A 13,769-nucleotide genomic window follows, 5' to 3' on the forward strand; every position below is an offset into this window, starting at 1 on the left:
TTAAAAATTTTCACATAGCACATAATATGTTATTATTTTATCAAAATTATAAAAATTTTAGGTAAAATATGGCAATTTCATAATATAATCATAAATAGGATACATAAAAAATTTAGGTATTAAAATAAAAAATATATAACTATTAAAAATAGAATAAACTTAAATAATTTTATTTAAAAGTGTGTATAGTGATTTTTCATATAAAGAAAATTATTAGATTGGAAAGTTTTAGCAAATTTTATCTCAATGTAGAGAACAAAATTAAGATTTTTCTCAATAAATATTAATAATTTTCTTAAATTTAAAATTTAAAAGAACTTATAATTTACTATTAATGACTTCAAAATCAAAAGATAAAATACAGTGGTATTATCATGGAAGAAGTTTTAATCACCTTTTATATCATCATTGTAATTGGCTTTCTAAGAAGACAAGAATGGACTTTTTACAATAACTATAGCCACTTGATGCTTGATTCAAACTTTTAGAAAATAAGACTTAATGTTAGGTTTAGATTTTTAGGGAATAAGATTTGTATCTCTTTTTATTCTATTAATCTCACCTTTTTTATATAGTTTTGACATTTTAATGTGGGTCATATTTAGTTAATAATTTTATTTTTCAATAAAAATTAAACTATAAATATTAATACTTTTTATAAATTAATTGGAATTTGATATTTGAATTTTGTTGTCTTAAAATTTTTTTTTTTGGAAATTACAAGAATAAATTATAATCATAATAAAGTATTATATATCTGAATAATCAAACAAAAAAACTAATCTACAAATTAAAGCATAACTAGATAAATCAAATATAAAATTGAACCAAATCCACATATAATAAGATTTTAATCTAAAATCTCAAGATTTAAAACATTTTAAAAAATAAGTTTTTATTTTTTTTAGGGGGCCATTTTTATTTTTTATAAGGAATATTTATAAATTATATTCATTATATACATATGTACAAGTGAACTTAGAAAATTCTTAGGGGGGCCATGGCCCCCTTTGGTTCCAATGTAGCTCTGGTACTGAGTGTCTATATAATAAAAATCTATAAATTTTTTATTTTTTTTATATTTAATTTTATGGAGATTCTGTCTACGTATAAAAAATTTATTTATTAAAAATCTCTTTTTCTAATCAAATAACATCTAATCAATCTCAAGTAAATCTCTTATGAGATTTGAATCACTATTGTCAATAAATCCTGCTGCCATCTCTTTATTCATGGTCTCCTTTGCTGATGCATATGTTTCCCCTACTTATTCTTAACTTCATCATAGCCTTTGGCAACTCTTATCTCTTCCATATCCATTGACGATCCTGCTGCATCTCTTTAGCTTCATCATAGGCAGCTAATGAAAGTAAATATTCCGCTACTTTTTCCTAATCTACATCGGCTAACACAAGCATGGCTTACTTTGATCGATTGAATAAAAGAACAAATGTTAATAACACGTGAATCTGATTGAGGAAAGCAAAGGATCCTGTGCTTTAAAAAGGGTATAAAAGCATAGACATAGGGTTCATGCACCAATCAATAAGCCTGCGCATGCATTCTAGTCCATGTTAAAACGTTGGAGCCGATTTAAGTACTTCGAAGGTGATGTTGATAATGGATCTGTGGCCTGGATCAGTTGGATAAGATATTGAATCAATTATTGAGAAAAGGTGATCAAGACCATGATAAACCCAACTGGCAGCAATGGTTTTTGAGCCTATGGGCTTAATAGTCTTTTGGGCCCCGTAAGATATTATTAGGATGCAGCAGCCTATTGGGTTAGTTATGGTCAAACGATTCCCATGTTTCATTCATCATTCATTAACCCAGCGTTGCCTTCTCATTTCCCGTTGTATTTTTTTTTTTTTTTTATATGGCCTTTCCATTCTGCATTTTTAGGCAATTATTTATATCTTTTAAATAATTATTGTTTAATTTCTTCTTCACTCAAAATTATTTATAAAATAAGGGAGCAATGTTTCTCACACGTTAGTGGATAAGTATTTTGCATTATAGTATTGGCATTTAAAAACTCTATAACACTAATAGCGTGTGTTGCAAGGATCGATCAACATCCATGAATCCCGCAGCTTGCAGCTTGCAACTTGCATGTGGGAGCATTGTCCCAACATGAAGTAGTCAATTGCATATTTAATTTTGGTTAGTATTTTTCCATGTCAAAATCATATAAATTAGTATATATATAAATATGTATATGAATAAGGATCAAACTTATATTAATGTAAATGTCATACTTTTTATTTTTAAATTAAAATTAAATTTATAATACTTCTATTTAATTATTTTAATTTAATAATAAAAAATATAACACTTACATTAATAAATCCCTCTTGTATCAATATGAGGGAGACACAAAGCCTAAAAATGAAGTTCACCAATGGCTTTATTTAAGCTTTCTTTGAAATTCAAACGTCGGTGACACCACCAACGTATGCCCCCTACGACCTCATAAATATAAATTGAAAGCTCGGATTTGGTTCAGTGAACTTTCACCGTCTCTGAACATTTTATTTAACATACCCAGTCCTTTCTGTTCTTGGGTTGGTGGCAAAGTCAATGCTAGCATTTGCAAGGCGACATCCACATATCTCTGCTTGTCTCGTTCATTAACACTAGAATTAGATTCGGGTTTCGCTGTAAAATTATTTTTTATTTTCTAAAACTATATTGTAAATATAAAAAAATAAAAATTTTATATCAAGTTATACTGGATGATAATATATAGATAAATAAAATGTTTTTAATTTTTAATATAAATTATAATTTAATTATATATAAACATAATTTTTTATTAAAATAAGCTATTAAATAATATTTTTATTTATATACTCTATAAAAATTAAATATTCTTTTACATATTCCAAGGAGTATAGGCAAAACACCTCAAATTCAATCTCAACTTAATTCAAATAATTTTAAAAAATAAAACTTAACTCAATCTTTATTTTTTTAAAAAAATTATATTGATTGAATCGTAACAAATTGAAATATATATAAGTTATTTTATCATATCTACATCCATTGATTTTTTTTTTATAAAGTTTTTTTAAAAAAATTATTATAAAAAGAAATTTGCATATGAATTTATTAAATTAAGATATTAAATAATAGTTTTAAATAAAAATATATATAAATAAAGAATTAAATAAATAACAAATATATATTTTTATATATATCAAGATTAAGACATAACATTCAAAATTTTACTCTAACTCGAGCTTAATTTAAAAATAAAAAACTCAACCTAATTATTTCAAATTAAAATAAAGCACACCTATTGAATCAAAGTAAATCGAAACTAATTTGATACAAATTATTTTATCATATTTATTTCAATTGATTTTTTATTACAAATTTTTTTTAATAAAAAATAAAAGTAAAAAAAATAAAAAACCAAAAATAATAAAAATAAAAAAGGGAAGGTGCCACTTGAGACAAAAAAAATATATTTTAAATCTACTTTTAACCTGATCTCATTTAAAAAAAATTGATTTGATATCGATTTAAAAAAATACATTTATGTTAAATCAATTGGAATTAAAACTAATTAAATACGGATTGTTTTATCATTTTAAATTTTTTTTTATAAAATTTTTAATAAAAAATGAAATAAAACAATATAAACATAAATTAGTTAAAAAAAAAAAGAATGAAGTGAAGAAAGGGAAAGGTCCTACATGGAGGATCCCACCTTCCTCCCATCTTTACAACTTTAATAATGTGGATACATGTTAACGGGTTTGCTGGTCCTAAATATAGAATGCGATAGCATTGAAAATATAACATTGAAACGTCAGGTTAGTTTTGAAATCCTAATAAGAAGGATCTCAAACCATTTATGGTGGCTGAAAAGACAGCGAAAGCAAATGTGCTGCGGTGAATTAAAGATTAATTTTGATAATTTAAAATACAAAATGATAATATGATATAAATATAATATAAAAATAATAATTTAAAATTTTAATAATAATTATATATAAATTTAATAAAATTTTAAAAAATATATTTTATATTTTTATATCAATACGAATTCTAATACATAATTTTTATATATAAATTTTAATATTTTATATAAAATAAATACACAAATTGAGTTTAATTAAAATGAAGTTGTAGGAGGATATAACGCCTGCAATGCTCCCAAACCTCCCAAACCGCATTTCATTTGCTTTGTCTTAACTGCTTTGCTATTTTTTTTTTCTCCGTTTAGTTGAGTGTCTTCAAGATGTATGAAATTAAATTAATGGGTCAATAATAAGTTATAATAAAGGGTCCTTTGACATCGTAATAAAACAATCTTTTATTTGTCACAATTACATTTTATAACTGAATTTCTAGAATTATATTATGGTGAGAGGGACTTTTACCTATAAGGAAAATCTTCTATAATTGCTTAATAATGAGAATTACTATTTATTCTTTAACGTTGCGTTTAATGCATAAAAAGAATGATTAAATAAAATAATAATTATTTTATATTATATTTAATTTATATTTAAAGAAAAAAATGTTACAAGAAGCATTAATATTTTTTTGACATACAATTATTTAATCCTTTCAATTAAAATAAAATTTTTATTTTTTAATTCATAAAATTAAATTTATATATTTTATTATATAAAATAAAATAATATTATTTAATTTAATTTAATTTATAATAATATTATATCTTACTTTATTATAATATTACGTGACAAATATAACCTAAACCTCTTAAGTAATTGAGAGAGTGATCTTATTTTCATATATATTATATAGTCTAGTGCAGTGTGATTTCACTCTTACAAAGAAAGTGGTTGAAAATTCTAACAAGATATTTTAAAGACAAGCTTAAATTAAGTTTGAAGTGTTAATGTTACGAATCGATACTTCAGTTTTTAATTCATGCAGTTTTGAGATCTAGATATTTATTTATTTGGTATTTTAAATCAATCTAATCATCACGGTTCACACTCTTATGAGATATTGTCTGCTCTGACTCTTTGATCTTACGATTTTGTCCTATAAAAGGTACCTCTCAAGTGAATGTGGTGTGAACATTTATATACTTTAATGATCTTCCTATTATATTTGATGTAAGATTTAAGACTCTTTCTTAGATTCGTAATATTTTCTCGCACTCAATTTCGTGACGTTCTCGTCGTGGAAGTTGACTATCCTACTTACCCCATCGAGGTGTTTGGCGTGAATCGAATGGTTTAAGATTGACTCTGATATCACTTGTCACATATCGAGACTTAAGTTTTGAACTCGCACGGCTCCGAGACTCGAGCATCCACTAGTTTAACGTCTCAGATCAACTTAATCGTCATGATTCACATTTTTGTGAAGTATTATCCGCTCTAACCTCTTGATTTTATAATTTTATTTTATAAAAAATATCTCCTAAAATAAATGTGATGTAAATTTTTATATATTTTAATAATTTTTTATTATATTTGATGTGAAATTTAAAATTTTTCTTTATGACACCAAACCTTGGTCTGGTCAATGATGGAGACGTGTGAGAATGGAAGTGGTAAAACTTGTGCAGTTAATTTCTTTCCAAAACCTCAGTGAAAAATATTTTTGATTTGCCTTCAATGCAACTGACATAACATAGTAATTACGACTGGTGGAAGAAAGCCGTATGCACGTTCTCCAAGGAACATAGCCAAAGGCTAAACAACCAATTTCCCCTTTTGCTGGGACCCTTAGTACTATTATTAAAGTAGCAAACAACAAATTTCTAGTAGACCTAGCGTCAATTGGGAATTGAGAGGAAAGTCTTTTCCCTGGTCCCCCTTTCACCCACTTCTTTTTTTTTTTTTTTTTTAATTTTAATTTACTATTGAAATCTCTGCTTTGTATTTATTTGACAGGAAATATTACGCGTCTAAATCTTTTAAAATTTGTAATTTATAAATATTAACTTTAATTTTATATCAATTGTTTCAGAAACCAATATGATTTGCTTCTTTCTCTCTAATTTGCTTGGAAAAAGAGTAGGAAGCTTTAAGCAAACATCAAACAGGTTGACTTATGGCTTGATTCTAGAAATCAGGGATGACCAAATTAGAATATTTTTTAATTTACCTAATGCAGCGTTGGAATTTCGTATGCCAACTTGTTCAAGTCTTATCTCCAAGTCTTTTTTAATTGAGGAAATGGATTAGGAATTTAATTAAGAAAATGGATTGGGACTGTAAGAAGATATTTTAGGTGTGAAATGATAGGATGGAATGAAGAAATTGATGGTGGGTACTCGTGTTGCTTCAAGAAAATCAAATTTCACTACAGTTGTGTGAAAAATGCCTATTTCGTTCCAATTTAATTTGGACCCAAGGTCAAAGCCTAGTTTTTTTTTTTTTTTTCTTTAAATCAAATTATTGAGTTTTTCAAACGCCACATGAAGCAGAAATAAGCAACTTTCTGCTTTCTCATGGGAAGAAGTTTAATATTCAGATTAAAAAAAGGAAGAAATTAACATTTAAGTTGAAAACTTCTAACTTAAGGGTTTGAAAAGACAGTTCAAAACCCTTTTTTCTCATTGAAATTGAAATTGAAAAATGCTTTTTTTTTTTTTATCATAACCAATACAATTGTTGAAACTTTGAATATTTTTTAATAACATGAAAATTACTTTTTTTTTCATTAAAAAAATCAAATTAATAAGATTAACGTGTTAAATTTATGTGAATGTTTTTGTCTATTTTCTTTATTTGTAATGATTATAGAAGGTTGGTGGTGTTATGGATTCTTCCATAAAGGTGGTGATAAAAACATGTAAGTTCACATTTAATGTCAAAACCCATTTATTTATAATAATTATGCTAAATCTTATTCAAATTGTTTATAATGGGAAAATTTTTTAGAGTTTGGTCACCATTTTAATTCTTTAGTGATGATTAAGAGTTGATTTAGATGCGTATCGAGATTAGTTTTAATGAAAATAAAAATAATAATATTATTAAGATTAATTATTATAATAATGATATTAAAATCAATTATCGGATGTGTGTTTAAATATAAATACAATAATAATGATAAGATGAAGTCTAATAAGAAAAAAATAATTATTAAAGATATTATATTAAATTTTGTATATAATAAGATATATAATGTATATTTAATATTTATGAAATTAATAAATAATTAAAAATATATTATAATTATTTATGTATATCAAATAAATTATCAAATGGATAACTTACTGAGTTAATCCAACAAAAGGCTAGATTCAATCGCACTAGAAGATTTAATAAATGAGCCAAAAGACCAAAGAACTAGGAGATATAAAGAATAAGATTGTTTTTTTTTGTTTTGAACTATAAAATGATATGCATTAATTAGATAATACCAAATAGGCTCTAACAAATACTAAAAAAATTATTAATTTTTTTTTACATATTTAACATTGTCAAAGATTAATTCTTTTTTAATAATCTTTTTTAATAATCTTGTACTCCGTTGATATTAGAGTTTAAATGATTGTATAATAAATGAATTAAATTTTGATAATTAAAATTAAAAATTTAATATTTTATCTACAAATTATATATTTATCGACTTATATTAAAAGTTGAACGTACTTTAAATTAATAGGCTTTTAGCAACAAATAATTTCGATTAGCAAGAACATTAAACCAAATAAAATATGGAATATGGGAATTTTCATTTATTAACATTATTCATTCATTTAATTTACTAAGAAATTGCAAAATAATTTCAAATTGAGGGAATTTTTTTTTGGTCATACTAGATTGTGGGATTCTCATATAGCCTATATTAGCAACCGAAATATGGTTTTGGGACTTTTCACTGATGGGGAACTCTTTTGAAAGAAGGCCGTTCAAGAGAGGCTGCGTTGTCCGAACTTGGAACGACAGCCTATCATTGGTCAGTATCACTAACTACACTCTAAACCTTAATTACCATTGATTAAATTCGAGTAGGACCCACAATAATGAAATATCGACGGTTGCAAATCAGCACTGGCATAGGAGATAACTCCTGTGACAGTAAATGTGAGAACAGACACTTTCAGAACATCAGAACTTTGCTGTGGTCATTGGCTTAAAGACGACGAAGAAGAGCCTTGTACTCGGTGTTGTCACTGGAGACTGGAGAAGGGCTGTCCGTTGACGGGTCTTTTGTTTTGTTTTGTTTTTTGATCTTTGTTTTGATTAAGTCTATAACCAAAGTTAAGAAACTTCCATTTTTCTTTCAATTTCATTGTCCAAAAAAAAAAAAAAAAGGTCAACTGCTTCTTTATAGGCAAGGCAGTTTTTGCTTTCTTGACATGAAGATTTTCTTAATTTTCCTCTTGGGGTTTTCGTTTCCTTGGTTGCCTTGTTTTGAAGGGCTCTAAAAGTTTTCATTTCTGGGATTCTCTTACGTTTTCAAGGTTCTCCTTTTTTACATTATAGTCATCTGTGGCTGTTAAGCTTGTTTTTTGAGTGTTGGGGTCATCAGCCAGAGCAAGAAACTTTCTTTTTATTAATGAGCAATAAGATTATGCAATCGGCTTGGTCGTCTTTAAAGCTTTTTTTTTGAACTATTATTTCCTTTTCATCTTGCTCATCTATGGTGGAGCTGCAAGACAATTACTTTTGATACCTTGAATTCTACTTTGGAGTTGAAAAAAATTAGCCTTTTATTATGATGGGTTTTTGACTGTTCTGCAAGTGGGAGTCTCACTATCTCTGGTGGCAACTATGGTATCTTCTCTGAAGTGCTTACTTATTTAAGTTGCCAACTATTTTGTTGTGGTTATTTTGCTCACTAAAGAGTCTTTGGCTCTAGTGGTTCGAGTTCTGTGTATTTGGTGTTGTTCTATAGCTTAAAAAATACACATACAGAAAAAAAAAAAAAAAGAACTTCTCTTCATCGTTGCTCTGGTTTCCACATCACTAAGTGAGTTTGCTCTTACCCTTCCCTCCTTAATCTGTTTCACAATTCCCATAATTGCTTTTCATGATTAAGTTCAAAATTAATACTATTTTTAAATAACCTCACATCCTAATGAAAGAAATATTCAAAAGCATACTTGATATTCTTATGATTATCATGACTAAGCACGCTGGTGTACATAATATGTATTCTTTTTTGGGCGGGGGTGGGTGGGGGATGCGGAGTACAAAGGCCCGTTGGGTATGTTTTCTATATCTTTCTTCTTTGACTGATGTTTCACCAGTCTGAGCTAAGGGTGCATAGTTGATGAAACCATAAAGCTACACTTACAAACGTTAGCAAAACCAATATAAAAAAAAAAAAAAAAAACCCTTTTCATCTTTTATAGCTTAATAGATGTCTGGTATGTTTGAGAATTATATTATTGTGATGAACTTCTAGCTCCTACTTGTGAGCCTGTGCTGGTTTGCAGTTTCTGATCTGCGTAACTACTTGACTCGTGTTCTGTTGCTTTAGTCAGGATACTATCTCTTGAATGGGGACTGATGCTGCCGAAGTTTTGCAGACTCCATCCTATCCTAGTTCCTTTAAGGTACAATTACTGAGTGTGGTTCTCTTTTCTGTTTCAACATGAAATTTTGGATTTAAGTAATTCGACTTGGTCTGCGGCCTATGTATTTTAAAAGTAGATATTTTTTGCAACAAGAAAATAAATCTTTACAATTCATACATGACTGTATAGTTTGATTGTTTCTGAGTAAAATGACATAGATTTGCTTCATTCATTCAAATTTTCTTGAGTTTTTGCTTGTATATAAATGATCATATCATCATACTCGTGTCTGCTTTAAGGTGCTTGGCATTCATCAAACGTGGGTAAGCTTTACTTTTGAATATTTTAAAGATGACAATTTTCTCGTAAATTATTATTGATGATTGTAGGTGCATCACGTGATGTGCACAGAACTTAGGATGTTGGTTGATAGAATTATAAGGATATTTCCGGAAATTGAAGCTGCTCGACCTAGATGCTCCTCAGGAATAAGGGCACTATGCTCACTGAACGGTGCAATTGACAAAACAAAGTTATTTCTTCAATACTGCAGCGAATCCAGCAAACTCTATCTGGTGTGCTTTTGTTTTTTGGCCAGTCTGGTGTGTTCTTGTTTAATCATATATTTGTGTGGTTATTGCTTTACTGATCATGAAGGGAAAGGTTTGTCTCCATTTTCATTTTTATTAAAACAATAATTACCAATTTATGTCCTTGCTGTTGCAAGGCCAGTTTATACAGCAAATATGATGTTATTTATTATTCCACAGAGTTCAACTTTTCACTATTGGCCTCTTTTATAGAGAAAGATTCTGTGAGCTTAAATAGAAAAGTTCCTTTTTCTTTATATTATCACTCATTTGATTGATCAAGTTATACCTTTCGGTTGATAGTTCTCTGCAATTATTTTCAGGCAATAAGGACAGATACATTAGTTTCAAGATGTCAAAAATTGAGGAACTTGCTGGAACAGTGTTTACGCCAAATTCAGAGTATGGTTCCAGTTATGCTGGCTGTTCAGGTTGGTCAAATTACTTGTCTTATTAATCTTCTATTGATCCCTTCTTTTTAACAAACAATTTCTTGTATTTTTGTTTTCTATTTTCCCAGAATGGCTGGCAGATGATGGACCAATTCCCGTGTGTTTTTAAATGGCTTGTCTTTTGTCTTTGGCAATTTTAGCAACACACCTACTGAACTCGTATTATGCGTGTTTATTCCCTGATATATGTGTTGAACTGTTCTTAGGACAGTGATTGATGATGATCTGATATTGCCAAAACATCAAATTTGGATAATTTGTAAAGTTGGACCTTTTCCAGATTCCTCTGCTTTCTATCCACTCGTTGATTTAATTTTTCCTTGTTAAAATGCTTTAAAAGTTCAAAAATTTTCAGAAAATTAACCATGATTTCTGCTTCTTTGATACATTTTGGGCCTTTTGTTCTTAATTGGAATTTGAGATAGTCAAAAAGGGGCATGATGTACTGTTCTTAGTTGGAATTTGAGATAGTTTTAGATCAACTTATTTTTCCCCATGATGTCCAGTTCTTTCTTCAAGCTGATAATGAAATCTTCTTCCAGATCTCTCAAATTGTTGATGATCTGCAAGCTGCAAAATTTGTCCCTGATAAATTTGAAGAAGAGGCCGGGAAGGTTGTAATAAAATTGCTCCATCAGGGAGCTGCGGCATCAGATTCAATGGAACATGCTGAAAAGAGAGCTCTTCAAACTGCAGCATCAAGACTTCACATTACTTCTTCAACAGCCATCTTGATAGAGAAAAGATCTATTAGCAAGTTGTTGGAACAAGTCAATGACACTGAGCAACAAAAGAAAAAGATCTTAAGATGTCTTTTGTCTCTTTTGAGGAACTATGCTAGCTTGATTATTAGAGAGCAAACAGATAACACAACTGATCAGAATGAAGGAGCATTTGCAGTTAACAACCCTGATACTAATTTTATGCATACTCCTGTTGACGCGGAATCTCATATGAAGTATAAGCTGTATGATGCTCAAGCTGATAAGTTAAGTGGAGCTATACTTCCGGAGGAATTTAAGTGCCCTATATCTTCAAGATTGATGTATGATCCTGTTGTCATTGCTTCTGGACAAACATATGAAAGAATCTGGATCCAAAAGTGGTTTGATGATGGTAATGATACGTGCCCAAAAACTGAAATGAAACTACACGATCTGTCATTGACCCCAAATGCTGCCTCGAAGGATCTGATATCAAAATGGTGTATGAAATATGGAATCACTATTCTGGACCCAAGCATGCAACCGGATGGCCTTCACTCATTGGAAAATTCTTCCACTTCCATAGCTAGTTTTGGCTGTTCTATAAATGATCTCCACTTTCCAGGGGACATCAGCAATATATCACTTGGATCTTTAGATACAAATTATACTTTGGATGGATCAAGTAACAAGATTGCAGATGGCTTAAGATTGATTCAGGAGCCGGCCAGTGATGATTTGTGCCGATATCAATCTCCCAGCAATGCAAGTAGGATGGATTTGGAGTCTCTATCTAGCCTTGCCGAGCTTGGTTGGGAATCAAAATGCAAGATGGTTGAAGATATGAAAAATCGTTTGAAATATGATGATCTAGCTTGTCTTACTATGTCACCCAAGAATTTCATTGAACCTTTGATGAATTTTTTGAGCAATGCTCATGATTTACATAATATAGGAGCGCTGAGGGCTGGATTTCAGTTGTTATTGACATTTCTGAGCAAAAACAGGTAATGGGTTCTTGCATTGTCCTGTAGTGGCTACTTTACCATGTTTTATAATGTGTGATGTCATTAGTTTGGGGATTATTCATATTGTTTTTCTATCTTCCAAACTGTGCTGGGAATTTCAATGTGCTTTTTTTTTTTTTGGTATTTTCTCTAGTTTCCTTGTCAGTACTTTGTCCTGTTAGACTTAAAAAACTCCTGATTGATCTCATGCTCACACAGAGTTTGTGATGTCAATTGCAGAACCGGATGTGGTTTTGATAATTTAAAGCTTATTTGGTTGTGTCCATTATCCTTTACTTGACCTTATTTATGATCATGGATCTTTTGAAGAGGGGCTTGTTTGTGACATTTTCTTTACTTTGTGAGCTTATTGCAGGAGTGGGATAAAATACTTAAATGAAGATGCATATAGTCTGATTTCATTTTTTCTCGACTCAGAAGTAACTAAAGAGGTTCTTGACATTATGCAAGTTTTGTCTGGCCATAGCAGTTGTAGCTCTAAGATTGCTGCATCTGGTGCTCTTCTTTCCATTTTAAATATTCTTGACTCAAATATCATAGATTTCCAGGAACGAGTCATTAAAATTTTACAGAATCTGTCCTCAAGCACCGATGTTTGTTCCACTTTGGTGTCTTTGGAATGCATCCCAAAATTTGTTCCATTCTTACAAGACACCACTCTTGTAAGGCACTGTATAGTGGTGTTGAGAAATTTATGCAGTAACCAAGAGGCTAGGGTTTCTATTACTCAAACTTCTGGATGCATTAGTTCTATTGCTATGTTACTTGAAACTGGAAGTTATGAGGATCAAGAACATGCACTGGCTATTCTCCTTGCATTGTGCTCGCAACGTGTTGAATATTGTCACTTAGTGATGGCTGAGTGTTTTATATTCCCTTCCCTTTTTGATATATCTGCTAATGGGAGTGAAAAAGGAAAGGCAAGTGCATTGGAATTGCTACGGCTCCTTAGAGATACCAACTGTGATGATGATGAACAAGAATGCTTTCAGTCTGACAATATCACATTTGAAGCTAGTAACAACCATTCCAACAACAAGAAGTCTCATAAGTCATTGTTTGGAGTGAAATTGCCTATGTTCTCAAGATCCAGTGAACCAGAAAAGAAATGAAACTTGGATTTTCTGCTCTTTGTCGACATCAGCAAATATTCTGCCTGGTAAGATTCTTTCCCCTTGCCTGAGAGGGGTTTGCTTACTGGGATATGGCAATGGTATCATCATACTGTAACTAAATGTAGTTAGTTGGTGAATGATTTTGTCTATCTTGGCACTTGTCTCCATGATCTAGTCTCTTAGGTTTGATTATTTGTATGATGTATCTGCTGTCATTTTCTGGTTGCATAATTCTTAAGAATGTACAGTTTTTGGCTAGCGTTCAAGTTTGTTGTACCTTTTTCCCCATAATCTTAGGCAGTTTAGTATGTTATCAGACCTTATATAGAGCCAACACAAAACTAGTGATCTATTGGAAAAGAGACCAAAAGAAACTTTCTATTTACCTTCTTACTTTTTAATATGGAA

The 13,769-nt window shown here is 29.7% G+C and overlaps 1 protein-coding gene across 3 annotated transcripts; it reads left to right on the forward strand.

The window, feature by feature from the left end:
• The first annotated feature begins 8,010 nt into the window (after nt 1-8,010).
• On the forward strand, nt 8,011-13,764 carry LOC111317186 (U-box domain-containing protein 5-like). 3 transcript variants are annotated; one of them, XM_022919582.2, is made up of 6 exons: nt 8,011-8,922; nt 9,436-9,511; nt 9,862-10,047; nt 10,386-10,493; nt 11,057-12,225; nt 12,602-13,764. In XM_022919582.2, the coding sequence occupies exons 2-6, from the start codon at nt 9,455-9,457 to the stop codon at nt 13,356-13,358; spliced, it is 2,277 nt and encodes a 758-aa protein (XP_022775317.2). In that variant the 5' UTR covers nt 8,011-8,922; nt 9,436-9,454; the 3' UTR covers nt 13,359-13,764. The 3 variants fall into 3 exon arrangements, with proteins under 3 accessions (XP_022775317.2, XP_022775318.2, XP_022775321.2); XM_022919583.2 differs by having other exon boundaries at nt 8,051-8,922; nt 9,440-9,511; XM_022919586.2 differs by lacking the exons at nt 8,011-8,922; nt 9,436-9,511 and having other exon boundaries at nt 9,931-10,135.
• The last annotated feature ends 5 nt before the right edge of the window (nt 13,765-13,769 follow it).

This window comes from Durio zibethinus, chromosome 24 (genome assembly GCF_047325235.1).
Source record: "Durio zibethinus cultivar Kanyao isolate XHJ-2024 chromosome 24, ASM4732523v1, whole genome shotgun sequence".
Taxonomy (NCBI): domain Eukaryota; kingdom Viridiplantae; phylum Streptophyta; class Magnoliopsida; order Malvales; family Malvaceae; genus Durio; species Durio zibethinus.

Bases quoted from the DNA above. Each gene is read 5' to 3' on its own strand.
- LOC111317186 (XM_022919582.2), top strand. From the start codon at position 9,455: ATGGGGACTGATGCTGCCGAAGTTTTGCAGACTCCATCCTATCCTAGT. The intron at 10,048-10,385 runs GTGTGCTTTTGT...AATTATTTTCAG, and splicing joins AATCCAGCAAACTCTATCTG to GCAATAAGGACAGATACATT. The intron at 12,226-12,601 runs GTAATGGGTTCT...AGCTTATTGCAG, and splicing joins ACATTTCTGAGCAAAAACAG to GAGTGGGATAAAATACTTAA.